The sequence below is a fragment of the Brachyhypopomus gauderio genome, chromosome 9 (assembly GCF_052324685.1).
Source record: "Brachyhypopomus gauderio isolate BG-103 chromosome 9, BGAUD_0.2, whole genome shotgun sequence".
Classification (NCBI taxonomy): domain Eukaryota; kingdom Metazoa; phylum Chordata; class Actinopteri; order Gymnotiformes; family Hypopomidae; genus Brachyhypopomus; species Brachyhypopomus gauderio.
Window position 1 is genome coordinate 12,217,297 of NC_135219.1, and position 27,806 is coordinate 12,245,102.

Here is a 27,806-nt window from a genome sequence, read left to right on the forward strand (position 1 = left end):
CTTTTCTCTCTCTCTCTTCGTCCCTCAGCCCTCCCTCAACTCTTTTGTGCGCCTGATCCATAGAAATGTGTTTTTCATTGTCTCTGTGGTCCTGAGAGTTCTCCCCCATTTCACTTGTCTGCATACTTTTAACATGAAATCTCTCACTTTTTCTTCCCTCGATCCTTCTTTCTCTCTCTCTCTCTCTCTCTCTCTCTCTCTCTCTCACACTCACACACACACACACACTCACCCTCCACCTCTTCCCCTCTCTCCATCTCTCTCTGTCTCTGATAATATTGCAGACTGATCAGCTGTATAACTGGATGAGGAGCTGTGACTCCACATGCTGCTGGTATAATTGGACATGATGTTCACTCCGTCCTGAGACTTTTAACCCTCTTTAACCTGTGGAGCAGAGACTTGAGCCAGAAACCATTGTACTTTAGAAATGGTGTTTATTTTGTTTCAGAACATGTCTAAGGTCGGGTGTGGGCTGGTCCACTTCCAGAGGAACTGCAGTGTGTGTGTGTCTGCAGTGTGTGTGTGTGTGTGTGTGTGTGTGTGTGTGTGCATACAAAAATGTGTTTGTCAGGGCTCATGGAGTGGTTTGATTCTGATTGGTTGATTTTTCTTTTTTTCTCTGGTGTGTTCTCTTTTATGAAAACTGTAGTGTCACATCTGTGTCAGTTACATGACGAATGAAAACATTGGCATAATGAAAGAAAAATTAACCAAGTGCATAACTATTATAAATAACTGATAAATAACAAGGGAGTAAGGCCATTTCTGTAATAGGAGTTCTTAAATTAACTCTATAAAAAATACACAAATCAAGGCAAACTTACAAATGTAATGTATATTTACAGACTCGGGCAGTTCTGTTTCCAGTCCTGGCTGTGCAGGGAACAGGAGAAAATGAGACTTACTCAAACAAACGTATAGTAAGTGTTAAAGGGTTAAAACAGCCCAGAGGTTTGGATGAGGGCCAGAGGCGGTGAGTTGAGCTTATTAGACGTTTTAGTGAGGAGTCTGATGTGGTTCAGGCCAATCAGTTATTCCAAAGAAAAAGATAACATGGCTATAAATTACCGTGCTGAATAAACGGGTATACTGGGCGAGGTGGAGTTTAGGAGACTTGCGGGATAGGGTGGAGGGTTTTAAGGGGTGGGTTCCAAGGGGGTGGGTCTCTCAGTCGATTGGTCGAATCATCATGCGCACAGCCTTAAGTGAGTAGAAGCCTCCCCCGTAATCTGCCCAGAAGATGCCGTCCTGGAACTTGCTGCGGTAAACGCCGCCCGAGTACCACACACCGTTCAGGTTGGTCTGCCCGCACGCGTTGTACCACCAGCCGCCTTTGTGGAAGTGAGCGCAGTTCCCTGCGACCAGAGAAGAGCCAATCAGCTGACAGAATGACCATCACAAAGCCAGTCGCATAAATCACACTGCACTATGGAGCCCTGTCCCGGTTTGGGAGGTGAGCGTGAGACCTGGCACACAGCAGAGCCCCCTCAGCGTGGGACGCTGGGCGTGGCCGTACCTGTGAAGCTGTCTTTGTCGCGGTCCAGCGTGGTGAAGGGCTTTCCGTTGTGGTTGCTCAGCGAGTCACCGGCGTTGCCCTGGTAGGAGCCCAGCCGCAGACGGAAGCCCTCGGCCTCCGGCTCTAGACGAAAGCTGCTGTACTCTGCGTAGACCTTCTTCCCCACCCAGTCCTCCAGCTCCACCAGCAGTCTGTAGTCTCCCTGCTTGGCCAGGGTGTAGATGTTCTCCAGGCCCAGCCAGTATTCACCGTCTATGTTTCCGAAGCCTTTCTGTTGGGCAGGAACAAGGATCAGGGGGACGTGGGTCAGAGGGAGACGTCTGCTGGCGTGTGCTTTAATTCGGATAGAAGTTGCAGGACAACCACAATCATTGTTGAGAACCTCTTTTTTTTTTTTTTTTTTTTTTTTTTTTTTACAGAGGGAGTTTCAGTGATCCCTACATTTGCAGTAATGTGCGTGCGTGTGTGTGTGTGCATGCGTGTGCGTGCGCACAAACATGTTTTTTCATTTCCCCTCTTAAGAGCACAGACGTGTGTTTCACATGTCGGTTCCTGCACTCCCACACATCACGTGGGTGTGTTGTTCTTGCTCATAGCTTTGATTTTTAAACACGCTCTGCACGCATATGTGTCCTGCTTTGAGAGCAGGCAGAGGCATGCACACACACTCCCTCACACATAACTGGGTTCTTCCCAGAGTGCAGTGGGCCAGTGAAACAGTGGTCCTTACCCACTCGGAGCTGTCCTGCTGCATTGAGATGTGTGCATTAGCCAGGTTTGAACAAGTGGGAACTGTGTGTGTGCTCCTCTGGTAAAGGTGAAATTGCTCAGGGACAAGGGGCTGACTGTGTGTGTGTGTGTGTGCATGCTCTTTCAAGGCTGGAGAGTGTAACCTTGTGACCAGGCTCTCCACACTCTTGGCGTTCAGGTTGTGCTCTCTGTTGTGGTGTCTCCTGTGATCCCCATGGCTGCCCTGACAGAGCTGTGTGTTGATGAATGTTGATGTTTGTATCTTTTGACATTGTTTACTCTTGTTTACGTCTCTGCAGCAGAACACTGGGTGGGCCCACTTCATCCGTCATTACACATTCCATCTCTCTCAAGTTTATGTCCAGTCACTGCGCCGTTACTGGTTGGGTATGTGGGTCTGGTTCTGTGGGTGCTTGCCCTCCTTACCTTATAGTTCTCCCAGTTTCTGAAGAAGTTGACTGAGCCATCTTTCCTCCTCTGGAAGACGGTCCAACCTCCGTTGTCCAGGCCGTGCTCACACCAGGCCTGAATCAGCTTCTCGCTGCCCTCTGCCTTCAGAAGATACATCCCACTAGTGCTGTGGCCCGCCTGGCGCACACGGAAACAGTCTCGGAATGGCCCTGGGAGAGAGAGTGAGACAACAAGAGTGAGACAGAGGGTGGGGATGTGGAGAGAGAGGGGGGGCAGAGAGAGAGACAGGGCAAAGGGTGAGCAGAGGTTGTGAGAGGGTGAGATGGACAGAGTGGGAGAGAGTGAGACAGGGACAGAGTGGGAGAGAGTGATTCAGAGAGGGTAGATGCATCTCTCTTTCCTTGTCTCCTCCCCTTAATGCTTCTCTATTCTTTACTCTTAAAATTTTTCCATTTGTATGACAGGATTTAGTAAGAAGAACTGGTTTGAAGAGCAGCTCTGGAGCTGAGGCAGAAGGCTTGTGTTGAGCCTGGCTGTGTGTTGGATACTGGCCAGCAGCACACTGATTTGGTTCATGAACTTGTCCATGACCCCATTCCCTTGGCTAAAGAATGCCCTACCGACCCACATCCAGACCAAAGTGAGGACAACAAGATGGATAAAGGCTGATTGTTTACAGGCACACCGGCTCCGTAATGTCCACAGGCAAGCTGGTGAAACCCTTAACAGAGACGTTGGGATTAACGGTTCTTAGAATAGCCCTGTGTTCCACTGGCTCTGAGAGATTCTCTGTACTCGCCGAAGCGGCTCCCCAGAGAGCCATCCAAGAAGCCCTCAGCTGCCCCGACGCACGTCAGCGCTCCGCCCCTCTCTCTGCCCTCTCAGCCAGCTCCTCACTAAGACCTGCTCACCTGCTGGCATGACTGAGCCTTTTCTTCTCTGCCTCTCTCCCTTATCGACTATGGTCCTTTATGGTCCATCAAATTCCTTGCCAGTTGTGTGAGGATATGCCAGGGCAGGACACGGAGGGGAAAGAGGGCAGTGCATCTGGCTAGGGCTCTACTGGCTGGTGATTGGTTGTCTGAGAGGCCGTTTTTTGGCTTCAGGGGAAGCGTGGTATCCCAGCATGCCCGGCAATGCAATCAGTGACTGCCTTTTGGCTTACGGAGCCAGGCCTGGTGCCAGGAAGGGTTCTTCCCAGCAGGTATGATGCAGGTCTGCTTTTCTCCGCAAGGCTTCAGCTGAGGTCCTCAGAAGCTCTTGGGTACGTTCCAGACCCAACTGTGTTCTGGGGTTGAGCAACCTACCCCTGTAGCCCTCTCGTTTCCTCCTTGCTTTGGTTGAAACCCCACAGGCAGCGGTCTGGTCCTTGAGGGCTAGCTCATTCACCAGAAGCCGTGTGGTTTTAGAGGAGGCAGGCTCGCAGACGGCAGGAGGGGAAGGTGGCTAGGATGGTTCCAGGATGTTTGAGCGTGTGAGTCTCTCTGGAGCTCTGAGCGGGATGGGGAAACTTGAGCACTGTGGGGAATGGTAGAAGATTGGACTGCATTGGGATTTGTAGTCCAAAAGGACTTGACAATACTAGTGTATCAACATTGCGCACCCCCCCCCCCCCCCCACGCACAAGCACTTTGCAAGTCTGCTAGTGCTTCAAGGTCATCAGGGGGATAAGTGCTTCTCCTGATGAGCTGGGTCGTGGTGTAGAGGACTTGTCTGGTGTGCGTAGGAGACCGAGACCAACTGGCTGCAGCTTTGCTCGTTTTCGAGGGGTTGATCCAAGTCAGTGTAATTAGAACGTCTGTTTTCACTCATGTTCTGTAACCACAGTTAAAAAGTCTTTTGAAAGATAATAAATAATAATGAAGATAAATCGCACTACTGGTTCAAATTACTCCTGTAGGAAAAAACCCTGTAATTACTGCAAAATCATGGTTTCTGTGGCATTGGGTGTTGATCAAAACCATAAGACTTTACCGTCTTTGGGTTCTTGAAAAGCCTCATGTAGTATTATTATTTAAGTATCGGCACTAGTAAACCGTAAGCGCGCTATGAGCTGTGATGTCATGAAGAGCCCTGTTAAACCACTGCAGAGGCCATAAGCTCAACAAGGTCCTTTGACTTCTTTCACATGTTGTGAGGAACCCCATCAGAGCCCCAAAGTCTGGCGCTGTCTCCCACTCAGGTGTCTGCCGGTTACATCAGTGCCCGGCCTTTGGCACGGATGGACACCGCTGCCAGCTGCGCAGTACCGGCAGGAGCACGAGGTCTGTGGGGCGGGGCACCTCGCTGGACACGCCCTGCTGGTGTGGTTTCAGGCAAGGAGCGGGCCAGCTGCTCTTCTGTCCGTCGGGGATGGGGACATCATGCGTCCGCTCCCCTCAGCTGCTCGTATGTCGGATGTCCCGGGTGACTGTGGGGCATCTGATTGATTATTTATTTATTTTTGCTGATTTCATTGCGTGTCTGATGTGTGTGCATGTTTAAAATGTGTAACGACACATCCCTGCACCAATGCTCTGCCTCTTAGCCACGCACATTCGCTATTGTGTGTGTGTGTGTGTGTGCGCACTCCCATATAGATCCAGACATGAATGCGCTACGTGTGCTGACTACACAGGTACGTCTCCGTGCCTAATGTTCATACAACAACACAAAACCAACTACACAAGCAAATCGCTCCCCAGCAGGCCCGTCTCCCTCCCCAGCAGGCCCGTCTCCCTCCCCAGCAGGCCCGTCTCCCTCCCCAGCAGGCCCGTCTCCCTCCCCAGGTGCCACCTTTACCCTCAGACGTGAGCGTCCCCTGGGGCGGCGGGGGCACTCCCAGCGGGTCCGCGGTGGGCGGGACCTCCAGGCGCGACCCCCGCGGGAAGGCGCGGTTGCCGTGGTCCCGCTGGATCTCGTTGGTGAAGCGCCCGCCGGCGGCCGGGATGCCCTCGGGCACCACCTGCACCAGCGGCGGCACGGCGGGCGGCTCGTGGCGGCCGGCGTGGGGGCGTCCGCACCGCTCCTCCAGCGCCGAGATCAGCACCGACTGGTTGTTGACGGCGGCGGCCAGGCCGGCGAAGCGCGCCTCCAGCTCCTTGTAGCGGGAGGCGAGCCTGAGCGCGTCGGAGGTGACGTTGAGCACGCGCGCCTCCAGCTGCGCCAGCTCCAGCGAGTTGTCTCGCTTGCGTATGATCTCGTGCAGCAGCTGCATGTACAGCTGCGTCACCCGCGAGTTCATGTTCCGCGACTCCTTCCGCAGCAGCTTCATCTCGTTCACCAGGCCGCCGTCCACGTCGGCCACCAGCTGCAGCGTCTCCATTTCCCGCCGCTGCCTGGACAGCACGTCGCGCAGGGCCGAGATGTCCATGCGCGTCACCCGCTCCTCGTCCACGTGAGGCCCCGTGGCCGAGGCGCAGATGGGGCCCGTTATCTTCTGCTGCGGGATCAGGAACGTGTACGAGCACCTCTTGCCGTCGTCCGCCGGCGAGCGCCGTCGCCGCGAAGACCGCGCCCCGTCGCCCGAGCGACAGGTGCCGAGGGCGACGAGGGAGAGGCAGAGCAGTACCCACGGGGTCCAGGCGTTTGCCTTCATGACTGCCGCACCGTTCTTCTTGTCCTCCCTCCTTCCTTTCTTCTCCTCTTCCTCCTCTTCCTCCAGGCGTTCACCTGAAAGCAAACGAGTGAAGAGCACAAGCGTCAGTCAGCGGCAGCAACTCGCGCTTTAGCGTTTGAAGCGTGTCTGGTGCTGAGGGGTTCAGAAGTCTCTTAACACCTTGCTCAACATCTGTCGCCCACGGCAACCCTGCGGCTCATAACGTGAGAACAGTGACCTTCACATCACAGCCTCCTGGTGGCCCTCGGCCATGGAGAACCGGACACTGAGGCCCAGTGACCCATCACACATGGCCTCTTCAGCACCATGTGCTTGTAGGTGGAATGTTGAAGGTTCCTGAGTCCTGACATAGAATGGAGTTAATGGAACGAGCAGGAGAGATGTAAGCATGCTCAGATCAAGCTCTGATTGATGGAGTTCAGGGGGAGGGATGTCTGTGCCGGGTCCTAATGATTAATGATGTGCTTGCTGTAGGCTTCCATGCGTTGTCGTGGTGTCGGAAGAAATATAATTAGTTGGCAATGGTGATTGTGTATGACATAGAAGTCTGGAAGAATTTGACCAAATGTGCTTCCTGGTTTATTCTCACAGTTTGAGATGCTATTTGTAATATCTGCATATCTTAAACAGAACCGAGTATCGATGTAAAACAAGACCCAGCAAAGTCAGTCACGTTTTTCTTATATAGCGCTTTTTACAACACATGTCACAAAGCAGCTTAACCAGCAGACCCTGGTCTCTCCACCGCCAGCTCCATTCAGGCCACCGTTTCACTAAACCTTTAAGGACAAGACGGCTGCCTTGTGGCATTAGTAGTTCTTAAGTACCACTTGAGATCATTAGCTTGTGATGTGAGGTACTGTTGGCTAGCAGCAACGCTGTTTTTTCAACCCTTTGTTTTAGGTTTGATGATTAATCTGAAGACTGGCATCCAATCTCACTTTGAAGTGGCATCAGGCATTCACAGTGGTTCACTTCAAATGCATTGGCTGCTTCCTAAAGCCATTAAGTCTGGTTGCCCACTGACCTTTTAAACAGAGTCCTGTCTGCTGTGTGGACCCCCCCAAACTAATCCCTCATTTATCATAGCTCACTTTAGACCTCCTCTACAGGTTTTTTCCTCCAGGGGCTCACACTCTGTCGTGACCCCAAAGCTAATTTCCGTCTTCCCGCGGTCGGGGGGTGTTTGGTGCAGCCCCCCAGCTGTGGGCTCTGTCCCTATGGGGCCGCTCTGGCACTGCTCTGTTGCTGCTCTCACCACCTCTAATCCTAGGATCTGCTTCCCCTTCCACTCACCTCTGCTTCTCGTCCCAGCCAGACACGCTTTCACTCAAGTGCCTCAATTTGGTACACACACACACACCGTGCACAGATTTCTCGTGGCATGCAGGACTCCAAAAGGCCTCAGCCACGTCTGCATACCTTAGACCTGCCCATGATCACAGTCCAGGAAAAAGAGCAGTGTTTGTGATATTCTCATGAATATATATATACTGACCCCTGCACTCAAAGGAAGGGTTTAGTTGATTATTAGTTGAGTATACTCAACCTCTGCATATGTATGTATTTATTTATTTATTTATTATGGATGGTTTCAGAACTACTTTCTATCTATCTTTCTATCTTTCTTTCTTCATGTGTTTCTGTCCACCTGCAAAGGTGGTGATAAAGGTGTCTTTTATCTGATGAAATTCCCCACTTCATTACATTTCTTCCTTTCAGGTTGTTGAATTGAACCATCTTTTAATTTTGTGTATGGCTGTTTAAATGAAAAGCATTCCAGTGTCATACACATGCACACACAAATAAACGAGTGTGAGTGTGATTTCTCTTTCATTCTCATCTTCCCCTCATTTCTCTTTGTCAGTGTGGTGATTTCGTCCTGCTGGGAGTGTGCCTGAAAGTTGCTTTAGTTTTCTAGAGGAGATTTCTGTCACTTCAACTTCAAATGCAGACAACACATTAACACTTTGACTCGGAGGAGAGTAAAGAGCCTGTCCCGCTGCCTGTCCCGCTGCCTATCCCGACCACCTTCTCACCACGGAGTCAGGGTCCTCTGTTCTTGAACTACTGCTTTGTCATTACTGTCTCCATCTGTAACACTAATTAGCACTACTAGCGTGTCCAGCGGATGGATCGCATATCTTTGTATTTCCCAGGTTCTCTAGAGGAACTGTTTTGGCCTGAGGGGTCTTGGTAGTGGGTGGCTGACACGTCTGAAACAGACGTTTGGCCCGCCGGCAAGTCTCAAAGCCAAACGCGTCCAGAGCCACTGTCTGGTAGAGGGTGGTTCACTGCTGGTGGGCTGCTGGTTTCTGTTCAGGGTTTGTGGTCCACCCCCCCTTCTCTGCTCTGTTGCTGTAGGCTACCTGATGGAAGTTGTTTAGCTGTGTTAGTCTCAGGATGTTTATCATCCATGTTGAGTACTAATGACAGACTGGTGTGTTTGGCCTGGCTGTAAATATCTGGAGCTGACGCACAGCTTTGTCTAGTCTGATCAGGTCAAGAGGCTCTTTATGATAATTCCAGCTACGCACAGAGGACGGAAACAAGACTGTGTTATTCTAGGTCCATAATGCAGCACAGGGGAGCTTCATGAGATCCTCTGTCCACGCTTGAGCCACCAACATCTGCCTCCATCTCCCCTTCCCCTGCCTGGGTCGGCCTGGGTCGGCCTGGGATGGTCTGGGTCAGCCAGCTTCACAGCAGCTGCCATTGGAGATCTTAGCCAGTTTTCCATGATTGTGTAACTGGTCAGCCATAGGTTCCACAGCCTCTAAAACATTCCATTGCCCTTATCACCTCTCGGACTGGAATAACAGATCTTTTCAGTTGTTTTTGTTGGACACAGACACACCAACAGGTTATGGAAGCCATCATAGATGTGTGGTTCAGGGCTCAGAATCAAGCACATGGTGATAGCATGGAGGAAAGTGCAAAACAAACAGCATGTTAATGCCCAATGGTAGCTGTGAAGCTTTCACGCTGAAGCCCACGTGCTGAATCCTGGCGTTCTGCTCATCAACACCCTGCCTGAATATGTCCAGATGTTCCCAGGTAGACTTGTCTAAGTCATCTACTCGCTGTTCACTTGCCCAGAGGACCGTTCACTCTTTCCTCATTCTGTAGGTTTGTGTTCTTGCTTTTGTTTCTGAGCAAGATTTAACAAATATGTTCTATTAAAATTTAATGAAATTTAAATTATAAATATTTATTTTAATTAATTTATTTTGTTGGTTTTTTGCAGTTCCTATAAAGTTTCCCATTGTTCTAAGTGGTTTTTCAGTGTCTCTCTGACAGCTGCTCTCTGACAGCTGCATGTTATTTGTGTATGTGTGTGTGTGTGTGTATATATATATGTATATATATATATATATATATATATATATATATATATATATATATATATATATATATATAATATATACAAAATTATTTTATTATTATTATTTTTTTTCCTTTCTTTATGCATTTTATGTAAAGGTCCTTAAGTACATGCCATAATGCAAGTAGAGGTGCATCGCACTGACACATTTGTGGTTAAGAGTTTGTGCAGTTTCCCAAAAGGCACGTTAAAAATAACAGTCATAATATTATTACTGTCCACTCATGCCCTCAGCAATTTAGCCAGCAAATTGTTTTGTGACCTCAGATACTTCCAGAAGGCTGTTGAGGAGAGCAGTCGTTAGGGCATTGGCCGACTCTCGGGGTGGATTTATGTCTTTACGAGCATGCAGACACACTCTGGGTGCACACAGTACTGGGTGCGCACACCGACACATACTGGGTGCACACACACACACACACAGACTCTGGGACCTTCACCTCCTCCCTTTCATGTAGTGTTGTGCTATATAATCTGTTGTAGAACTGTATGTTTCATTAAGAATAATACGCAAGATTTGTGGAAAGTGCCTTTACACATGTTTTTGATTTGAAAATTTCAGACATTTAAAGATTGAAACTAAAGATTGTAATCAGATTGATTGTCTCTGTGAGTTAAGACAAATGGAGAATTGCAGAGCAGGGTGGGACAGAGAATCGTTTGTGGCAAAGTGCTTCAGTGAAAAATGTCCTGTGGGTAGCAATTTCTTTCTTGCTCTTTTTTTCCTGATGGGTCTATGATCAAAACCAGGTAATTTAGCTGCCTACCAAATGCTGTTATGGCACAGTTTTAATCTATCTAGAAATGCATCAATATCCAATAGGGAAAGTGCTTATTGAAAACTTGGTAATCTAATTCAGTTATCTAATCAGCCTGCCTTGGAAAACTGCACATAGAACCTCAGGAGGTCTTACCTTATATTAGAAATATACAGAATGTGATGTTATAGTCCCTATTAAAGACGGTGTTAAAGAAACACACACACACCCACTAACACCACAGCATACATGCCTGTGTGTGAGCACGAACACAAACATACCTGAGTTATTGTAGACGGGTCAGACAGGACGCTTGGATAAGATTTATTTATTTTTATACTAAATGTATTTCCCAGCCTTTATAACAGTATCAGCAATTTCCACATCTGGCCGTCAGACTTTCCCGGAGCGGTTCCGTGGGGAAACGCACACAAACACGGTCCGTTATGGAGAGGCAGAGAGAGACTGAAGGGGAAGACGCATAGGATCAAGAAATACTGGAGGAGAGAGGGTAGCTCGGAGAACAGCGAGAGGGGGTCCCCCAGTGGGATGTGTCAGGACACTGTGTCTTCCATTCACTGTGTGTGTGTGACGAAGAGAAATAAGGGAAATAGGTAAAACTTTTTTTTTTTCTTTTTTTTTGGTGAGTGTCTTGGTTTTTCCATGTGACACACAGACCACACACATACGCAGTCAGTATGGCAGCAATTACTGATGTACATCAGCATTTCAGGCAGGGCCAAAGACCAGCAAGCCAAGAAGCCTCAACATGGAGCTCCCTCCTCACGCTTTAGAAGAAACACTGACATAATGAAAGGTAGCGGAAATGAGGCATTGCAGGAGCCTGGAGGACTTTTGGGGTGGGGGGTTGGGGATAACTTGCTGCAACCCCGTGCCCTCTGCAGCAAGCTACATCCCCACACTGCCTCTTCAGAGCATCTGGTGGGGAGTGGAGCCTGGCGTGGCTGGGGAGAGCAGGACTGCAGGGCTGGATTTATGGAGTGAGAGGCCGGAGCACTCAGTGCTGGGGCGCAGCATGAAAACAAACGTCTAAACTCAACGAAGCGTGACCTTTCAGGAAAATCCGTTTGGTTTGGAGAGCAAAGTCTCCAGCCCCACGACACGCAAACGGCCCTTTGGAGTGCTCCTCTTTTTCTGACTGCCCTCAGTCAGCTGTTAAAGTCTTTTTTCTGAGCCTCAGGCCTGTGCTTCTATGCTTCTCATCTCTACACTGCCATTCTTCTGGCTGCAGAGTCTCAGGAAAGGGGTTAAGGCGTCTACCAGCCCCCAGATCCACTCGAGTTACAAGCCCTGAACACTCCCCCCACCCACTTTTCTGTGCTGCTGTGTTTGGGTGTGGATGTATGTCTGCAGGAGTGTGTGTGCGCGTGCATTCAGACTAATAAGCCTTTGTACTTGAGAATAAGCCCAGATCTGGATAGATCTGTCTGTCCATATCTGTTGACATTTACAGGGTGTTACTTTATTGTCCTATTACGTGATGGCAGCCTGCGTTGTGTCCATGTACACAGTGAACTCGGTTGGACAGTGTGCGTGTGCGTGTGTGTGTGTGTGTGTGTGTGTGTTGTTGGGGCTCAGCGTGTGACTAATGTTTCACATTCCTCTGCATCTCATTCTCCTGTGCTGAAGGAGAGGACAGATCTGGGTTCATTGCCCAGGGCTCTGGGAGAGAAGCAGGTCCAGTGAGGACTGTTCCATGGTGCTGTCCAAACCCGGCCCTCCACATCTACCCTGCAAATGTGCGGCTGTATAACATGGGAACTTGGACGTTGCGACCGCAGTTGTTAGATGTAGTCTTAACTGTCATGTGATGGGTGTACTGGTTTAGAGGAAAAACTCTAAGAAGGTTCTGTTATGTATGTATGTTTTGCAGGGAACAATGTGTGTTCAGGTAGAGACCTACATGTTTAATCAGACGTGTGTGTGTGTGTGTGGGGGGGGGGGGGGGGGGGGTGGTTGAAGGTGGTCCGGTGTAGACTGGTGTAGACACAATTTCAGACTCCCGATTTTGTGATAAAGAGGTCACTTATAACAAGTTGAATGAGCTGCATCAGAGTGCTTTGGAAGTGAGGGGTTCTGGGAGCAGCCCGTTACTCCCTCCCAGCCAGCTTGCCAACATGTCACTCCTTCCTCTCTCGTCCTCTTCCCTTCGTTGAGCGGTGCGAGGAATCTGCTTCTCGCACACTTCCTCCCTGGACAGGTGTTGGGCTGCCAGATGGCGTCAGCACAGAACGTTCCTTCAGGAAAAGCTCCACGCTGTGGCCTGCTCGGCAGTGTTCATCAGCACCCTCATGTGGTTTACAGTTGCTTTAAGGTCTCGTTAATACATTAATTCACTTAATTTAAAATAGTTAAAGCTAAAATAATTTTTGTCTTTACCTATTTTAATGTTTACGATGCATTAAAATGGTATCACTTAAAACCCAATCTTAATCCTAAAACCTAAGCGATACCACATTAGCTTGCCAACAGCTTGAGCAGTATGAGGTTTATGCTGTTATCCAGTCAGTGCTACTCTCCTGTGTGTGTTACGTATGTGTTTGGAGTGTCTCCTGTGTGTGTCTCCTGTGTGTGTTACGTTGGGTGTGGAGTACGTATGCACACTCCACACCCAACGCTTCTAATGTGGATATAGCCAGTGTTACGGTGGCAGCCAGGGTGTGGGGTTAGTCTTCAAAGCATCCACTGTCATGCTGTGTGTGTATGTGTGCGCGCACGCGTGCATGCATACAGGCAGAATATCAAGTAACAAGTTTCAGTGTGTACATGAGGAAGTGGTTAGGATAAAATGACCATGTGTCTGGGAGGGTTTGCTTTTCTTAAAAACAACATTTTTATGAATGGGTCCCCTTATTCCATCATAAACAATGGAAGAACACTCTTTAAAAAGAATCTCTGAGCACTTCAAAACCTCACAGTATGTCATCCTAAAGGACACTGCAAATACGGAGCATCTGGTTCTCCCGTAACCCTCCCACACTGCTCCTCCAGACCTACAGTAGGACACACATGTTCCTCTGGCCACACTACATCAAGCACAGGCCTTCCTGCTTCCCCAAAAAAAGCACCGTGAGTCAGGCGTGAGTAAAACCGTGCAGCTACGCTGCTCCGCCGTACTGAAAAGCAGGCGGTTTCGTGAGGAGCTCCTTTTGATCTCGTGCTAGTGCCGGGCTGCTGTTTAACTCTGATGGGGGGGGGGGGGTAGTGGGCGTACTCTTATCCGGCTCTAAGCAGGGCCGCCGGGGCCCCGCGTCCCGTGCGAGAGGAGAGAGACGTGGAGATTCTTTTCGGAAGGAACAAAGACAAACTCGACAGCAATGCTGACCATGCGCTGGGTAGAGACAGAAGTGGGGCGTTCCTGAGCGAGCTAGTGTCAGGTAGCACGAGGTAGGAACCTCTGCTGATGAGAAAAAGAGCCGCACCAACACGACGGAGGACCGTGTGAAGGAAAGAAAGAGAAATTCTCTTACCTTTTGTCTGTGGATCTCTGCAGCTCCTCCTCTACCCTCTGTGTGAATTTTCTTTTGTGTATCTCTCTGGATATTTTCGAATTTATCAGCTCTTATGGTTCCGTTTGCTTGCCGGGCCCGTGACTCTGTGGAAGTCCACGGGGCTGTACTCGTCTCTCATATCCCACGTTTAAGGCCTCCTCTCTGGGACAGCTCCGCTCTGGATCTCCCCCCTCACACCCTCCCTGCTTCCAGGGGCCCTGCAGGCCAGTGGCGCGCTCCAGGGTCAGGCGTCAGTGGCTGTGGAGCCAAGCATGGCTCTGGAGACTCAGCCTTCCTCACATGCCGCCTCCACTTTTTCACCAATCACGGGGAGGGGAGGGAATGCTGGGACAGAGGGGGTGTGGGTCAGGTGACTTGTCTCTCGCCCCCCCTTTGTTTTTTTTTTTTTTTGTTTTTTTTGTAAGAGGCCCTCCCCTTGCTGTAGCTGAAACAGAGGCAGAATACAAATGTTTCCTCTTCCTCAGAGACCCTCATTCTTTTCCAGACAAACAGCAGTGGTTTGGCTTGAGACAGCAGGGGTCTCTCTCTAACCCCCTCTCTCTTTCTCTCTCTCTCTGTCTCTCCTTCTCCATCCCCCTCTCTCTCTCCCTCTCTCTGTCTCTCCCTCCCTCTAGCTTGTCCCCTCTCTCTCCCTCTAAATCTCTTCCTGCCTCTATCATGCTCCCTATCTCTCCCCCTCTGACGCTTACTCTCTCTCCCTCTCTTTCTTTCTTTCTCTGTCACTCTCTCCCACTTTCTAATGTGCTCTTTTTTGTCATCTTGGTGGTTTCCATAATGTGAGTCAGTATTAGTTATTTGACCTATGATGTGAATTGAGTTGAAGAGGGCTTTGTTTGTTTTGCAGTTATGCATTCAGTAATGGTGAATGCATTAGTGCTGGGGAATTTTCCTGCATACACATGGTGTGTATGTATGCCGACCCATGTTTCAAACCTAATTTTGTTTAGCAGAGTGTTTGAGGGGGTTGCCAGATTCACACTGGATTACATCAGCTCAAATGAGGTGTGAGAGACATGAACAGAACTCTTCAACCTTAAGGGGGGGTTTACTCGGTGAAATCTCCCTAACTAATGTCAGCAGCATTTTACTGACTAACTTCTCCTTTTCTTAGAATGGTCATTTTACCTACAGTCTTCAGTCATTTGTGTCATTTGTGGGATAACATTTAGGGCAGATACATGTGAGAAAACATTTAGGGGAAAATATAGAAGCATGTTTTAAAAATGTAGAGGGATGGCTCCTAAAATAAATGTCTTCAGTCGATGGAAAACTATAAACACTCAAACCTGTAGCCCAAAATCCCACTTTGATCTTCTTTTCCACAGATCCCCCCATTTCTTTTTAATGTTAATATTTTCAGTAATAATGTTCCTAATACGTCCAAATATTTATCCAACCTGAAATAAGCATTTTGCGTACAGTCAAGAACGATTTGTTTTCTCCTTACCTCCTCATTTGAGTGGAGTCTCTTTCTTGGCTTCTCTTTTCCTGTAGAACACGGGAGAGCGCTCTGAATCTTCTCATGCTGTTTATTCAGTCTCACACACACACACACACACACACACACCTGTATGTGGACTGAGCAGTACCTCGAGACACTGGGATCCCTCGTTTGGTGCATGTAGGAAATAGGAATTTGGATGATTGTGGACCACAGTAGGAGGTTCAGAAGAACACGGACGACTCCGTTTGGGCCTGTGTGCTGTATTCCCTCAGCGCAGTTGAAGACTCAGTTTCATGCTGATGATCAGCAGACAATAGCACACATGAACACACACAAGTAAACTGTAAACTAACCTAGATCTGTGTGTGTGTCTCTTAGGTATGTACTTGTCTGATCTGACCTACATAGACTCGGCGTACCCCTCCACTGGCAGCATTCTGGAAAATGAGCAGCGCTCCAATCTAATGAATAACATACTGAGAATAATCTCAGACCTGCAGCGATCCTGTGAATATGGTGAGAAGCTGTCTGACGCTCCTGTCTGTCTTTCATACGCTTCTGCATATGTACTCTGATGTTAATCATACTGATGTTACAGATTATGAAGAGGACCAAATGTTAGCACACTGTAATTCACTGTTGAAATACTCGATCATTCTGTTCCTGTCTCAGATGTACCAGAACTGCCTCATGTCCAGAACTATCTCAACTCTGTTCACTACATTGAGGAGTTGCAGAAGTTTGTGGAGGATGACAACTACAAGTAAGTGTTTTATCCCTGTTTTTATGTGGTTGTTTTTTGGTTTAAGGTAGGGATGTGTGTGTGTGTGTGTGCGCGTGTGCATATGAATTTGTTAAACTTAATTTTGTCTTCAGGTTGTCTTTAAAGATTGAGCCAGCCACTAGCACACCCCGTGCCACTGCCTCCAGAGAAGACCTCGTAGGTAAGGAGAAGAGATTACCCATGATTCCACTCACAGAAAGTGTGTGTACACCGTTCCTCCCCCTCTTATTCCGTTCTTCTTTTTGCTGTTTAGGGCCTGATGCCGCCGGCTCCCCGTTGAGTGGTCGCCGTGGTAATGTGGCTGAGGGCGCCCTCCCCAAAGTCCCACCTACCCCGCCCTCGCCACGCAATCTCCTGCCCTACGGCCACAGGAAGTGCCACAGCCTGGGCTACAAGTGGGTGTGGCCTTCACCTCTGTGTCTTTAACGTGAATCTTCCTCCCGTTCACTTCACTCATTGTTATTTCTTTCCCCCCATTTTCCTCTTGGGACTTTATTCAATTACTGCTTTGTACAGTGAAATTTGCCTCGGTGCAGTGAAGACTGGCTTTGCCCGGTAATAATGCACTTGTTTCGGTTGCTAGCACCAGGTAGTAGTGAACCAGACGTGTATCAGAAGACTGAAACAGGTGCAGGGCTGCTATGGGAACACAGCTGCTGGCTGGGTGATGGTCCAGATGTTTCCCAGAAGCCCTAAGGCTTTTGTTTTTTTCCCTTGTAGTTTCATTCATAAGATGAACACGGTGGAGTTTAAGAGCGCCACGTTCCCCAACGCTGGATCCAGACACCTGCTGGACGACAGCGTTCTGGAGAGCCACACGCCCACACGGGGACAGGCCGAGAGCTCCACACTGTCCAGCGGCATCTCGTTGGGTAACACACACACACACACACACCCCCCCACACGGGTACAGGCAGAGAGCTCCACACTGTCCAGCGGCATCTCGTTGGGTAACACACACACACACACACACACACACACACACACACACACAGGATGAGAGCACCATCCTGTTCAGCAGCAACTCACTGAGTATCTCACACACACACACACACACCCATACCAACCTGCCCAATCCCTTTCATCCAAAGACAAATACACAGATAATTGGTGTGATCTGGGACACACATCTCCTCTCTCTCCCATTCCTGCTGCAGGAAGCAGTGAAGGCTCTGAACTCAGTGAAGAAATGTCTTGGCCTGCATTTGAGAGGTTAGTTTCCATCTTTGTTTTACACACGCACACACACGCACATGCACGTGCGTGCGATTCCAGGCTCTCGTACTGTGCACATGTGCACTTGTTCTCACAGTGTACATAGACCTAACGGGTCAACCAAAAACATATGGAGTCCCTGCGTAACCAGTCAGTGTATGAGAAGAGACTGAATGTGCTCTTGCAAACTACAGTGCTAATTGTGTAATCTCAGAAATCACAATTGTTAAATACTTTTATGATTATTCAAAGTCATGTGTAATCATGTGAATCATTACAATGTGTTCTCAAGATATTATTTACTTGTCATTGTAATGTATTGGAATAATTATGTTTTTTGATTGCGAAAATGTGCGTTTCCTCAGCATGTCTTACCTCACTAGTTTTGAGTCTAATGCAATGATACAAATCCACAAGCCGGAAGCAGACGTTTGTCCAAAAGTATATATCACATCTTCCACTAGCTGCCTGTGTTTGAGTCGAGACAGCCGCCCTGGTGTGTGTGTGTGTGTGTGTGTGTGTGTGTGTGTGTGTGTGTGTGTGTGTGTGTGTGTGTGTGTGTGTGTGTGTGTGTGTGTGTGTGTGTGTGTGTGTGTGTGCGCGTGCGTGTGTGTGTGTGCGCGTGCGTGTGTGTGTGTGCGCGTGCGTGTGTGTGTGTGCGCGTGCGTGTGTGTGCGTGTGTGTGCGCGTGTGTGCGCGTGCGTGTGTGTGCGCGTGCGTGCGTGCGTGATCAGTGCTGGCGGGTGGCCCAGGGCTGGTTAGGTTGACCTTACACACACACTCAGCTGGTCTCGTGTACGCCGTTGCTCCGTCGTTGTTCAGGACGCTTCACTCCCAGTGACATCCACGTCTCTCCACTCGTGTGTGTGTGTGTGTGTGTCTCCTCTGCACTGGCACTCCCTCTACACTAGAGGGAGCATGGAGACGGCTTGAGCTGATCTGTACTGCCACCACAAGCCCTGCAGTTGTTATGAGCGCTGGTATGAGAGAGTGGTGTAGTCTGTCTCAGACTATGTCTGTTTCAGACCTGTTTGTGAGGGAGGGAGAGACAGAATGTGCACATTTGTGAGGGCTGACACTGATCGCTGCATCACTATGACTGACACCCTACAGGACGCGTTTCTACCACTCTCTGGGCCCTGTCACGCGAGTGGGCCGCATCTCCTACAGAGGAGGCCTCAGGCCCAGCAGGTAAACTCCAGCCACCGTGGGGCGCTCACTTTCCCTCCCCTCTCTCCCTCTATCCCTCCCTCTCACTCTGACCACCACCACCCCACCCCCCCCTCTCTCGCCCCTTATTTCTCTGGCTCTGTGGTCTGTTTCCTTTTCTTGCGCCCCCTTCTTGACTGGGCTGACCAGCTGCACGCAGCATGTATAGTGCTGCTGCACTGTGTGATTTTGCAACAGCACTGGGTGACGGGCTTCTCTCTGCGTGCCTGAGGCCTGCAAGCGTGCGTGTGTTGATGATTCTATGCTGCAGCCTCTGCTTACTGTAAATCCACTTCTAGCTGTTACTGGACCATCCACTGTGATCACTGCCTCTCCATCACATCTTTTACAAACACACACGTACACACACACACACACACACACACTGCTTTTTCAGTGAAGGCCTTGAGTATGTATCGGATGTGGTCTGGTGCTCAGTAGTCCCCTCTCATTCTCTGGTTCTGATCTCAAGTGTGTGTGTTTGTGTGTGTGTTTGTGTGTGTGTGTTTGTGTGTGTGTTTGTGTGTGTGTTTGTGTGTGTGTTTGTGTGTGTGTTTGTTTGTGTTTTTGTGTGTGTGTGTGTGTGTGTGTGTGTGTGTGTGTGTGTGTGTGTGTGTGTGTGTGTGTGTGTGTGTGTGTGTGCGTTTGCGCACGTGCGTTTGCGTGTGTGCGTGCGTGCGTGCGCGTGCAAGACAGGACACAAAACAAAGAATTATAACCGTGTCCCTGCCCTCAGATCTCTTTCATGGTTATTTCACGCTCACTCAAAACTCTGTGGTGTGGGTTCTCATTTCTCCTCCTTACTATAGTTCTGTGTGTATGTGTTTGATGTAATGGATGGATGCAAAGGTGTGTGTTTGGTGTAATTGACGAGCACAGTGCATCTGAGGTGAAGTTGGAGTTTGTATTGTGTCATGCTCTTGTTCACCTCACATTCTGACACACTTCATGAGATTCAGCAGAATGCTTCTCTCATTTGATGTATGAGGTCTTACACAACCTGTTCCCCAGCAGTACCATTAATGAAGTAACACCTGTGTGGAGTGGACAAGGGCGAGACCCAGTATTGAATTCAAAAGAACCAAACATGTCGTGTTTAGTGGGGTGTGTCGCAAGTATTTAATGTGTGTGCGCGTGCGTACGTGTGTGTGCACGTGCGTTTATGTTTCTGTAGCTCGGCGGAGTCCGAGGAGCTGGCGGTGCATCTCTACCCCGGCGCTGTGACTGTCCAGGGAGTTCTACGCAGGAAGACGCTCCTCAAGGAGGGCAAGAAACCCACAGTGAGCGCTCTACCCCTGCACCTCCTCCCCTGACCTTCCTGTTCCTCCTCCCCGATGGAGGTCCATCAGCCTCCACACATTCCCCCTCAGCCTTCTCCCTCTGTCTGTCGATGGCTTCATGCCTCATCACCCTCCCCCACACTCCCCAGACGTATCCACCCACATGTCTTTCCACCTCCTGCCACGCCTCCTCCCCACCTCTGTGGAATGCGTGTACCCCCCCCCCCCCCCCCCCCCCCCCCCCCCTCCACACTGTCACACATCTTTCCTCTCCACCTCCTCTGTTACTGGGGGAGTGAGTATGGGTGTCGCTGGGTGTATGTGTGTGATGCCCAGCAAAACAAAGCAGTTTAAAAAAAGAAAAACTCACATGGTTTTGTTTGTTCATGAGAACCGAGGGGCTGTCTTACAACCACGTTGTGTCTTACCACCACATCTACTTCCTCCTCTCCCTTTTCATCTTATTACGCCCACTCTCTGCTTTTCACTTAATGATCTTTTATTTCCTGTCTGACTTCGTGCCTTATGGGACGTCTGTAATTTACGGTTTCCACAGTGCACGGTCAGCATTAAGGTTGCAATGAATAAGTTGATGAATGGGTACGAGAGCTCAACCTTTGGGGCTGTCTGGGTTCTCAGCTACAGCTATGGGGCTGTGCTTGTAGTCAGCTACAGTTAAGAAGTATCGCGTAGTCATGGTTGTGCAGTCACAACCATATCTGTAGCCTCTCCATATCCATTAGAGTGAAGCACTGTGTCGTGTAAAGCATGAATCGCTCCCATGGCAACAGTGATTTAACACAGGCAGCTGACATCACACAAGTTATTTGATCTTCACCATTAACTTAAATGTTCGTATAGCATCCATTGCATCCAATCTACACAGCTGTGCACACACGCACACACACACTCCACTTTTACAGGCCTGATGAAGGATGTTCTACCTCTCTGTGACTCCAGGCCTTTTCAGTTCAGTTTTATTGTTATGTCTGTGTGTGTTTTTATTGTGCTAGTGTGTACCTCTTAATCTGTGATCTCTGTTGTGATCAGGCATCTCTCTCTCTCTGTCTCTCTCTCTCTGTCTCTGTCCCTCTCTCTCTCTCTCTCTGTAGGTGGCTGCGTGGACTAAGTACTGGGTTGCTCTGTGTGGTACTCAGCTGTACTATTATACTGCCAAGTCTCTCAAAGCCACTGAGAGGAAGCATGTGAGTTTTTCCTCACTCTTGAGTTCTCCCACTAGACACTGTCTGCAACCGGCCGAGCCCTCAGTCTGCACTTTAATGCTTCCTATTCACATTGTTCAGTAACGCATGTGACAGTCAGTCAGAGAGAGAGGAGAGAGAGAGAGAACTTTGTAGGCAGCCTGGCTGGTCTAGTGCCCATAAAAAGATCTGTTATTTCACATGTGACAGGGAGCAGTGATAAGAACAAACATCAAGTAAGTAAATTAAGAAAGGCTAAAGATGGGCTAAAGAGTGTGAGCAAAGCTGCTTACACTCACTCCATAAAGAGGAATATGACATCGGTAAGGGGCCAGGTGTCATTCATTCACAGAGTTAATAGAGGCACATACACACACTGCACCAGCCCACAAGAAAAGTTTCATAAATCACACGAATGAATGCAGGTTGACTAATATTAGCACACACATCAGTGACAATATGCTCAATATGCTTTCAAGATCTGATTCCAAGCCCTGTCATTCTGGTTCTCTGAATCTCTCTCTGTCTCTCTCTGCTTCTCAGTTCAAGTCCACAGCCAGTAAATGTGTGTCCGTGGTGGGCTTAATGGCCATGATGGCGGACGACCCAGAGCATCCTGACGTCTTCCTGCTAACAGACTCTGAACATGGTGAGTGTGATGGAGCTTTAGAGAACAGGCAGGACACTCGGCCTGCAGGGCTCCAGAACAGGCAGGACACTCGGCCTGCAGGGCTCCAGAACAGGCAGGACACTCGGCCTGCAAGGCTCCAGAACAGGCAGGACACTCGGCCTGCAAGGCTCCAGAACAGGCAGGACACTCGGCCTGCAAGGCTCCAGAACCACTCGGCCTGCAAGGCTCCAGAACAGGCAGGACACTCGGCCGGCAAGGCTCCAGAACAGGCAGGACACTCGGCCTGCAAGGCTCCAGAACAGGCAGGACACTCGGCCTGCAAGGCTCCAGAACAGGCAGGACACTCGGCCTGCAAGGCTCCAGAACAGGCAGGACACTCGCCCCGGCCTGCAGGGCTCCAGCTCAAGGGCCACTGAGATGAACAGCCCCAGCAGCATGGTCTCGCAGCACTAATTCATCACAGCTGTATTGTGTAGGGCTTAACCTGTGATATAAACTGACTAAGGCATTCAAGAAGACTTTTAGACTAACGGCCAATTAGTGGAAGCAGGCCTGTGTCCCTCAGCTCACTCCTTGAGGACTCTCAGACAGAGCACTTGGTGGAGATCAGGGCTTTGCACGTAGCGCCTTGCTAAGTACATCACTCTGATTTTTCTGGTAAAGCACTATATACTCATAATGTCAACAGAGCCGGTGGCACTCAAGGTGTAGCCCACAGCACTGCAGGGTTCATGATTTATTATTTATGTCTTTTGTATTGCAAATATGGATTCAATTCTCAGATCAGAGTAGTTGGTATGTACAAATGTACAGGCGTTGTCCAAGGTTGGCTAGACAGAAATGCAGTCAGGCACACACAAATGTGCTGTGTGCACAGGTGACCATGATTCACTGCTCCACCACTCATCCAGTCTTCTTTGCATTCCTGATCTGACATCATTACAGCTGCGTGTGCTTGTGTGTGCGAGAAAACGAATAAGGGAGGGGCTCTGCACCTGCACCAGATGATGATCTGTCTGGGGAGCCTGAGATGAGTCCACAGAGAGAGAGGGAGAGGGAGAGGGAGGGAGAGAGCTGAGAGTGAAGAAACACAGGAACGCTGGTTGGCAGAGACCAGCAAGTACACAACTCTATATGTCAAACAACGATTCTTTGTGTGTGCAGGAAATTCTTATAAGTTCCAGGCGGGGAACAGAATGAATGCTCTGCTCTGGTTTAAACACCTGAGTGCAGCGTGTCAAAGCAACAAACAACAGGTAAGAGGGTGTCTGTCTCCATGTCACGGAGTGTGTGTGTGTGTGTGTGTGTGTGTGTGTGTGTGTGTGTGTGTGTGTGTGTGTGTGTGTGTGTGTGTGTGTGTGTGTGATGTGTCTCTGTGTCTGTCTTCCATTTCTCTTGCTGTGTTTTGGATCCATCAGTGTTAACAGACTTAACAGCTGTAAATCCATCAATGCATCCTTGGAAAATGATGAAAAGATCAGATGTAGAACTACTAAGCATAGGAAATGTATCATTTAAAAGCAGGAAGACTGAATGTGAAGTAGAGAAAATCCAGAAGACTGAACAAGACCTGTTCCAACGACAAGCAGTCACACTACCTGATTGTCTACGTAATGGGGGGTGGGGGATGCTTGCAAAGGCAATAAGGTACAAATGATAATGTTGTAATGCCTGATATTGGAATGACTTTTACTTTCTCTCACTTCAGGTCCCAGCAAATTTAATGTCCTTCGAATAAAATATCAGACGGGGAGAGACGTGCTGAGCGGCGGACGCTGAGGGAAAGAGTGAGGCGTTTGAGGAGTGGGAGTGAGTGCTGGGAGGAGGAGAGAGGAGTGATGAGAGGAGCACTTTTATGGGAGCTTTTCCACTGCCATCACCCAGCAAACCCCACCACCACTGCCTTACAGAGTGTGTCTGTGTGTGTCTGTGTGTGTGTACCCTCTCTCTCCTCTGTCCTTGCTCCTTCACTTTCCCCCCCCCCCCCCCCCCCCCCCCCCGGCTCTCTCTCACGGCCCACTCCGTTGTTTGTGACGCCTGCACACTGCTCAGTGTGGACCTTAAGCCCAAAAACACTCCCTCACTTTCTTTTAAAAAATGTGTCTGAGTCCTGTTTCCTGCCTCCGCTTGGCTTAACTGAGGAAAACCGCCGGGTCCTGCCTGAGAGCCGAGACCAAGCGGGACCCACCATATGGGGTCTCGCGTCTGTACTGTTCACCCGCCCCACTACCAGGACGGGACCTCCTCCTCTCAGCAAGCCGTCTGCCAAGGACACTCTTCACAAACGGGGTTGTTGCTGTTCTACAAGCTGTTACACTCGAACTCTCACCCACCCACGCGCACACTCAAAGACGTCGGTTGTCTTCTCACCCACTTGAGTTAGCCTCAAGCAAGCGTGACCTGAGACGTTCCACATGCAGGTTTAACTGTAGGGAGTGGAAGTGTCTCACATGTGAAAACAACTGCAACACAAGCGCAACCCAAATACAAAAGGGCTCCGATACTCGATGAATTCCAGATGAAGCAAATCCCCAGCACTCCTCTGAAGCTTCACACTCCGTTTTATTTCATTCTGTCATCTTAGGGATTTGTGGAAATTATACCTGCACATACACACGCATGCGCACAGATTAACATTCACTTTCACACGTGGAGCGAGTGTTCCCCGAGGTCAGAGGTGGCTAAGCTGTCTGTCCTCTCTGTCAGTGAGACAGATGGGTTTGTGTGAGGTGTAAGACAGGAGGGCGTTAAGAGACTGAGAGAATGTCCGTGGGAAGAGGAGTGCCTGTGGAAGCATCTGAGCTCAGCTGCCTTAAGTTTAAGCGTGGAAACATAGCACAGTCACAGTGTGTGTGCTAAGACTCTCTCTCTCTCACACACACACACACACACACACACCGTGATCCACGCAGGGCAGGAGCATTCTGGGGAAGCGTTCTGCAGCAAGGCCTCCCCATGGTACGACTCAGGCTGCCCAGGCCTCTAATCAGGGTCACATGTACAGACTAATCTCACTCACTGTTTTCTCTCTCTCTCCCTCTCTCCTGTTTTGAGCTCATATGTATTGGGAGGATGTCCAACAGGACACGTACACAAACATTTTCATAGTAAACTCGAAAGCTGTGAAAGTCGAATGCATTTTTGCTTGTAATGTCGAGTAATTTATCATACTTTTCTTACACCAGTAGTTTATCATATTAAATAGGTTTACTAGACTACTGTTATATGTGTGTGTTGGTGTGAGTGTGTGTCTATCAGGAACTGACAGAATTCACAATCCAAACGCTGATGGGGAGCCATTTGTGTGTCTGTTTTTTGTTTGGTTTTTTCCCCTTGTTTTTGTTTTATTGTTTATTTTATTTTCAGTATTACTCTAGTTTATGAAATTGCACAGGTCAAGTTGTTTTAATTGTCTGTTACATTTAATTTAGCTTTTCTGTTTTATTTCTTGAAAACAATGTTTTAATGTGTTTTGTGTTGAGCTTTATTTTGGTAGTTTTTGCATTCTGTAACCAAATGGGAGTTTACTAATGCAGCACAGGGCTACACTGTTTTGTGTTTAACAATAGACTGTGAGAAAGTGCTGTATGATTTTTAAACGATAACATTATTATGTATTTCAGACTACTGTTTAATATCAATAGAGGATGTCTGATGGAAGGCTTTTCTCATGCGGTCTAGTTTTACACATATGGGTCCATGTTTTCATTTGCTTCTGCTGGGAGCAGCTGTGGTGAGCTCAGAACAAACCAAGAGTTGTCCAGAGGTGGGAGGAGCCATGGACTTTAGCCCCGCCCTCCTCTTTTGTGGTGGTTTTTGTTCACTTGGTTTGTTTGTTTGTTTGTACAAGTCCACTCTTTGTTGACATTTTTCCTCCAGTCGCCTGTGAGCGCCTCCTGCTGGTGCAGCTTGGAGTTTTGTGCAGGCTGGGCAGATCGGTCCATTCGCTTCAGGAGACGGCTGCTAACAGAAGAAGTGAAGGCACCCTGTCGAATTCACTCTGTTTCAGTCCTCCCTGAAACTCCTGGAGGAAGAAGTAGTGAATTTAAAAAGTGCTGACTCTCACTATCCAGTATTAAAAGCTTTGTGTTGCTGTCCCTGTATGAGCTTGAGATTAGGGAGCATTAAGGGACACTTGCGTACGGCTTCATCAGCTCAACGTATACATTGACTTTGGATATTTTTTCTCTTTGAGGAGGTGAATTCTTGTGTGCTTGGAATAGTTTGATGGATTCAGCTGGTATAGACCAGAACTTTAAAATAACCCGCCAGACGGTTCCAGAGATTACTTGTGTCTTATGTTAAGAGTCAGGATTTTAATGTGTTTCTGCGTTGAGTGCAAATTCTGTCTCTGATCAATTGGACTTGTATGGAATCATCCATCTGTGTTTTGAAAGCACACGGTAGACCTCACTTCAGTGCGTGTGGACTGAATCAGCCTAGCTCGGTAGTTGTCACACATTCACTATTGGAGAACATAGTCAATCATGAGATTGTGTAACACTGAGAGAGCTCTAAATCTATAGGTTTGGCTTGGGCAGCAAATTTAGGTGAAGTCGGTTTGACTGTGGTGGCCATAACGGCTTAGACAGGCTTCCTGTGGAAGGCCATGTGTGGCTGAGTGCACTTGCCATCTGTATCCTCAGCTTTCAGTATGGCACTGAATGTCTCACAATTTTGACATTCAGCTGATATTCCTCAGCAGATAGGAATCAAACTACTTGAAATTCTCATCTTCTGTTGTCGTTGTCGACCACACAAACTTCTGACACTCCCGGGTGCTCATGCAGAGTTTCTTCATCACCATCCTCCTCCTCTCCTCAGTCTCTCTCTCATCTCTATGCTTCACATGGTTTTTAATCTGAGCTTCTGTCCGCTTGCTTCTAGCCGATAGAAGGAAGGACAGAAGTGACTGTCACGAGCGCTCAGTGGTGCACCACAGTCAGGAGAGAGTTGGGCCCACCTCGGCTCTCCCAGCACTGCGGAGGCGCTCTCTCCTCTGCCTACATTTGTCTCTCAGTGTGTAGCTGTCTGCCCTCCCACGTACAGATGAACAGATGGATGTTCAGACAGGTTATGCAAGATTTGATTCTAAAAGCAGTGCACGTGTGATAGAGCTTGTGTGTGTGTGTGTGTGTGTGTGTGTGTGTGTGTGTGTGTGCACGTCGGCATAATTGGCTCTGGAACTCACAGTTCTGGAGCAGAATGAGAAGGTCTTCTCTGGTGTGCTTTATGTTGGACTGTACCTGACGGGAGTGTGTGTTTATTCTTTTTTTTTTTTCTTTTCTACCCCTATTGCTTATGTTCTTTGAGACATCCACTGATTGTCACACATGCATTATAACTTGAACTAACACACTGTTACTTTTATTTTATGTACAGAACGTGTTGCACAAATGCAGAAGCATCTGTGAGTTTGGGTGTATCATGGTTGGCTTGTAATGTTTTTTTTTGTTTTTGACACCACTGACATCCATAGAATGAAACTGATATAGAATATGTAATGAACAAACGTGTGTGTGTGTGTGTGTGTGTGTGTGTGTGTGTGTGTGTGTGTGTGTGTGTGTGAGAGAGAGAGATGTCAGGGATGTCATGCAAGCTTAACTGTGTGCTCCTGTCCTGTCTCTCTGACCCATTGCAGCATTATGACCCCCTGAACATGGAGATGTGCTCTTTGGTTATTGACAGGGAAACAACAATAAACACTTCTGATCCTTTTTCTAAATTCTGATTCTTTGTTTTTGTGTTTTCACACAGCGTGGCAAGAAACAACTCCCCAAACTAACACATCTTAACTGTTTTAGAATGTATTTGTGGGTGTGTGCACTTGTGCATAAGATAGTGTCATAACAATTAAGGTTTCTAATTAAAACCATATTACATGGTGACTAAACTTTTCTGGAGTTACTAAATGAACGTTCTTACCCTGCAAGCTTATTCTTAATGTTCTTAATTCAAGGCCCTGATGTTACATCACTCATGGTTTCTAATCAAAATGTAAAAATTGTTTATTATTTTTTAAGCTGAAGCATAAAGAAACATGACTAGTTACAGCATGTAAATGCAGGATGATGTGTAGGTGTGAAG

The 27,806-nt window shown here is 48.5% G+C and overlaps 2 protein-coding genes across 10 annotated transcripts in view; one reads left to right on the plus strand and one right to left on the minus strand.

Moving 5' to 3' along the window:
* The window catches only part of ralgps2 (Ral GEF with PH domain and SH3 binding motif 2), a 63,369-nt gene extending 35,925 nt beyond the window's left edge, over positions 1–27,444 (plus strand). For 8 of the 9 annotated variants that reach the window (XM_077017206.1, XM_077017201.1, XM_077017205.1 and 5 more), the window contains 12 exons: positions 15,777–15,914; positions 16,071–16,161; positions 16,275–16,342; positions 16,436–16,577; positions 16,903–17,054; positions 17,340–17,394; positions 18,511–18,588; positions 19,781–19,886; positions 20,999–21,091; positions 21,632–21,737; positions 22,884–22,975; positions 23,428–27,444. In XM_077017206.1, coding sequence (XP_076873321.1) covers positions 15,777–15,914; positions 16,071–16,161; positions 16,275–16,342; positions 16,436–16,577; positions 16,903–17,054; positions 17,340–17,394; positions 18,511–18,588; positions 19,781–19,886; positions 20,999–21,091; positions 21,632–21,737; positions 22,884–22,975; positions 23,428–23,457 — 1,151 coding nt within the window. In that variant the 3' untranslated portion in view covers positions 23,458–27,444. The remainder of the gene's footprint in view (positions 1–15,776; positions 15,915–16,070; positions 16,162–16,274; positions 16,343–16,435; positions 16,578–16,902; positions 17,055–17,339; positions 17,395–18,510; positions 18,589–19,780; positions 19,887–20,998; positions 21,092–21,631; positions 21,738–22,883; positions 22,976–23,427) is intronic. The other variant, XM_077017207.1, reaches the window with a different exon arrangement.
* On the minus strand, positions 544–14,234 carry angptl1a (angiopoietin-like 1a). Its single transcript, XM_077017196.1, has 5 exons — positions 13,913–14,234; positions 5,462–6,331; positions 2,696–2,889; positions 1,520–1,790; positions 544–1,358 (listed from the first exon to the last, which is right to left on the minus strand). The coding sequence occupies exons 2-5, from the start codon at positions 6,255–6,257 to the stop codon at positions 1,171–1,173; spliced, it is 1,449 nt and encodes a 482-aa protein (XP_076873311.1). The 5' UTR covers positions 6,258–6,331; positions 13,913–14,234; the 3' UTR covers positions 544–1,170.
* Positions 27,445–27,806: the final 362 nt, after the last annotated feature.

What these genes read in the sequence shown, in the direction of transcription:
- angptl1a (XM_077017196.1), bottom strand. Translation starts at nt 6,257, where the DNA reads ATGAAGGCAAACGCCTGGACCCCGTGGGTACTGCTCTGCCTCTCCCTC. An exon ending in GGGGACGCTCACGTCTGAGG is followed by an intron (nt 2,890 to 5,461) that starts GTAAAGGTGGCA and finishes TCTCTCTCCCAG; the next exon opens with GGCCATTCCGAGACTGTTTC. An exon ending in GAAACTGGGAGAACTATAAG is followed by an intron (nt 1,791 to 2,695) that starts GTAAGGAGGGCA and finishes CCTGCCCAACAG; the next exon opens with AAAGGCTTCGGAAACATAGA.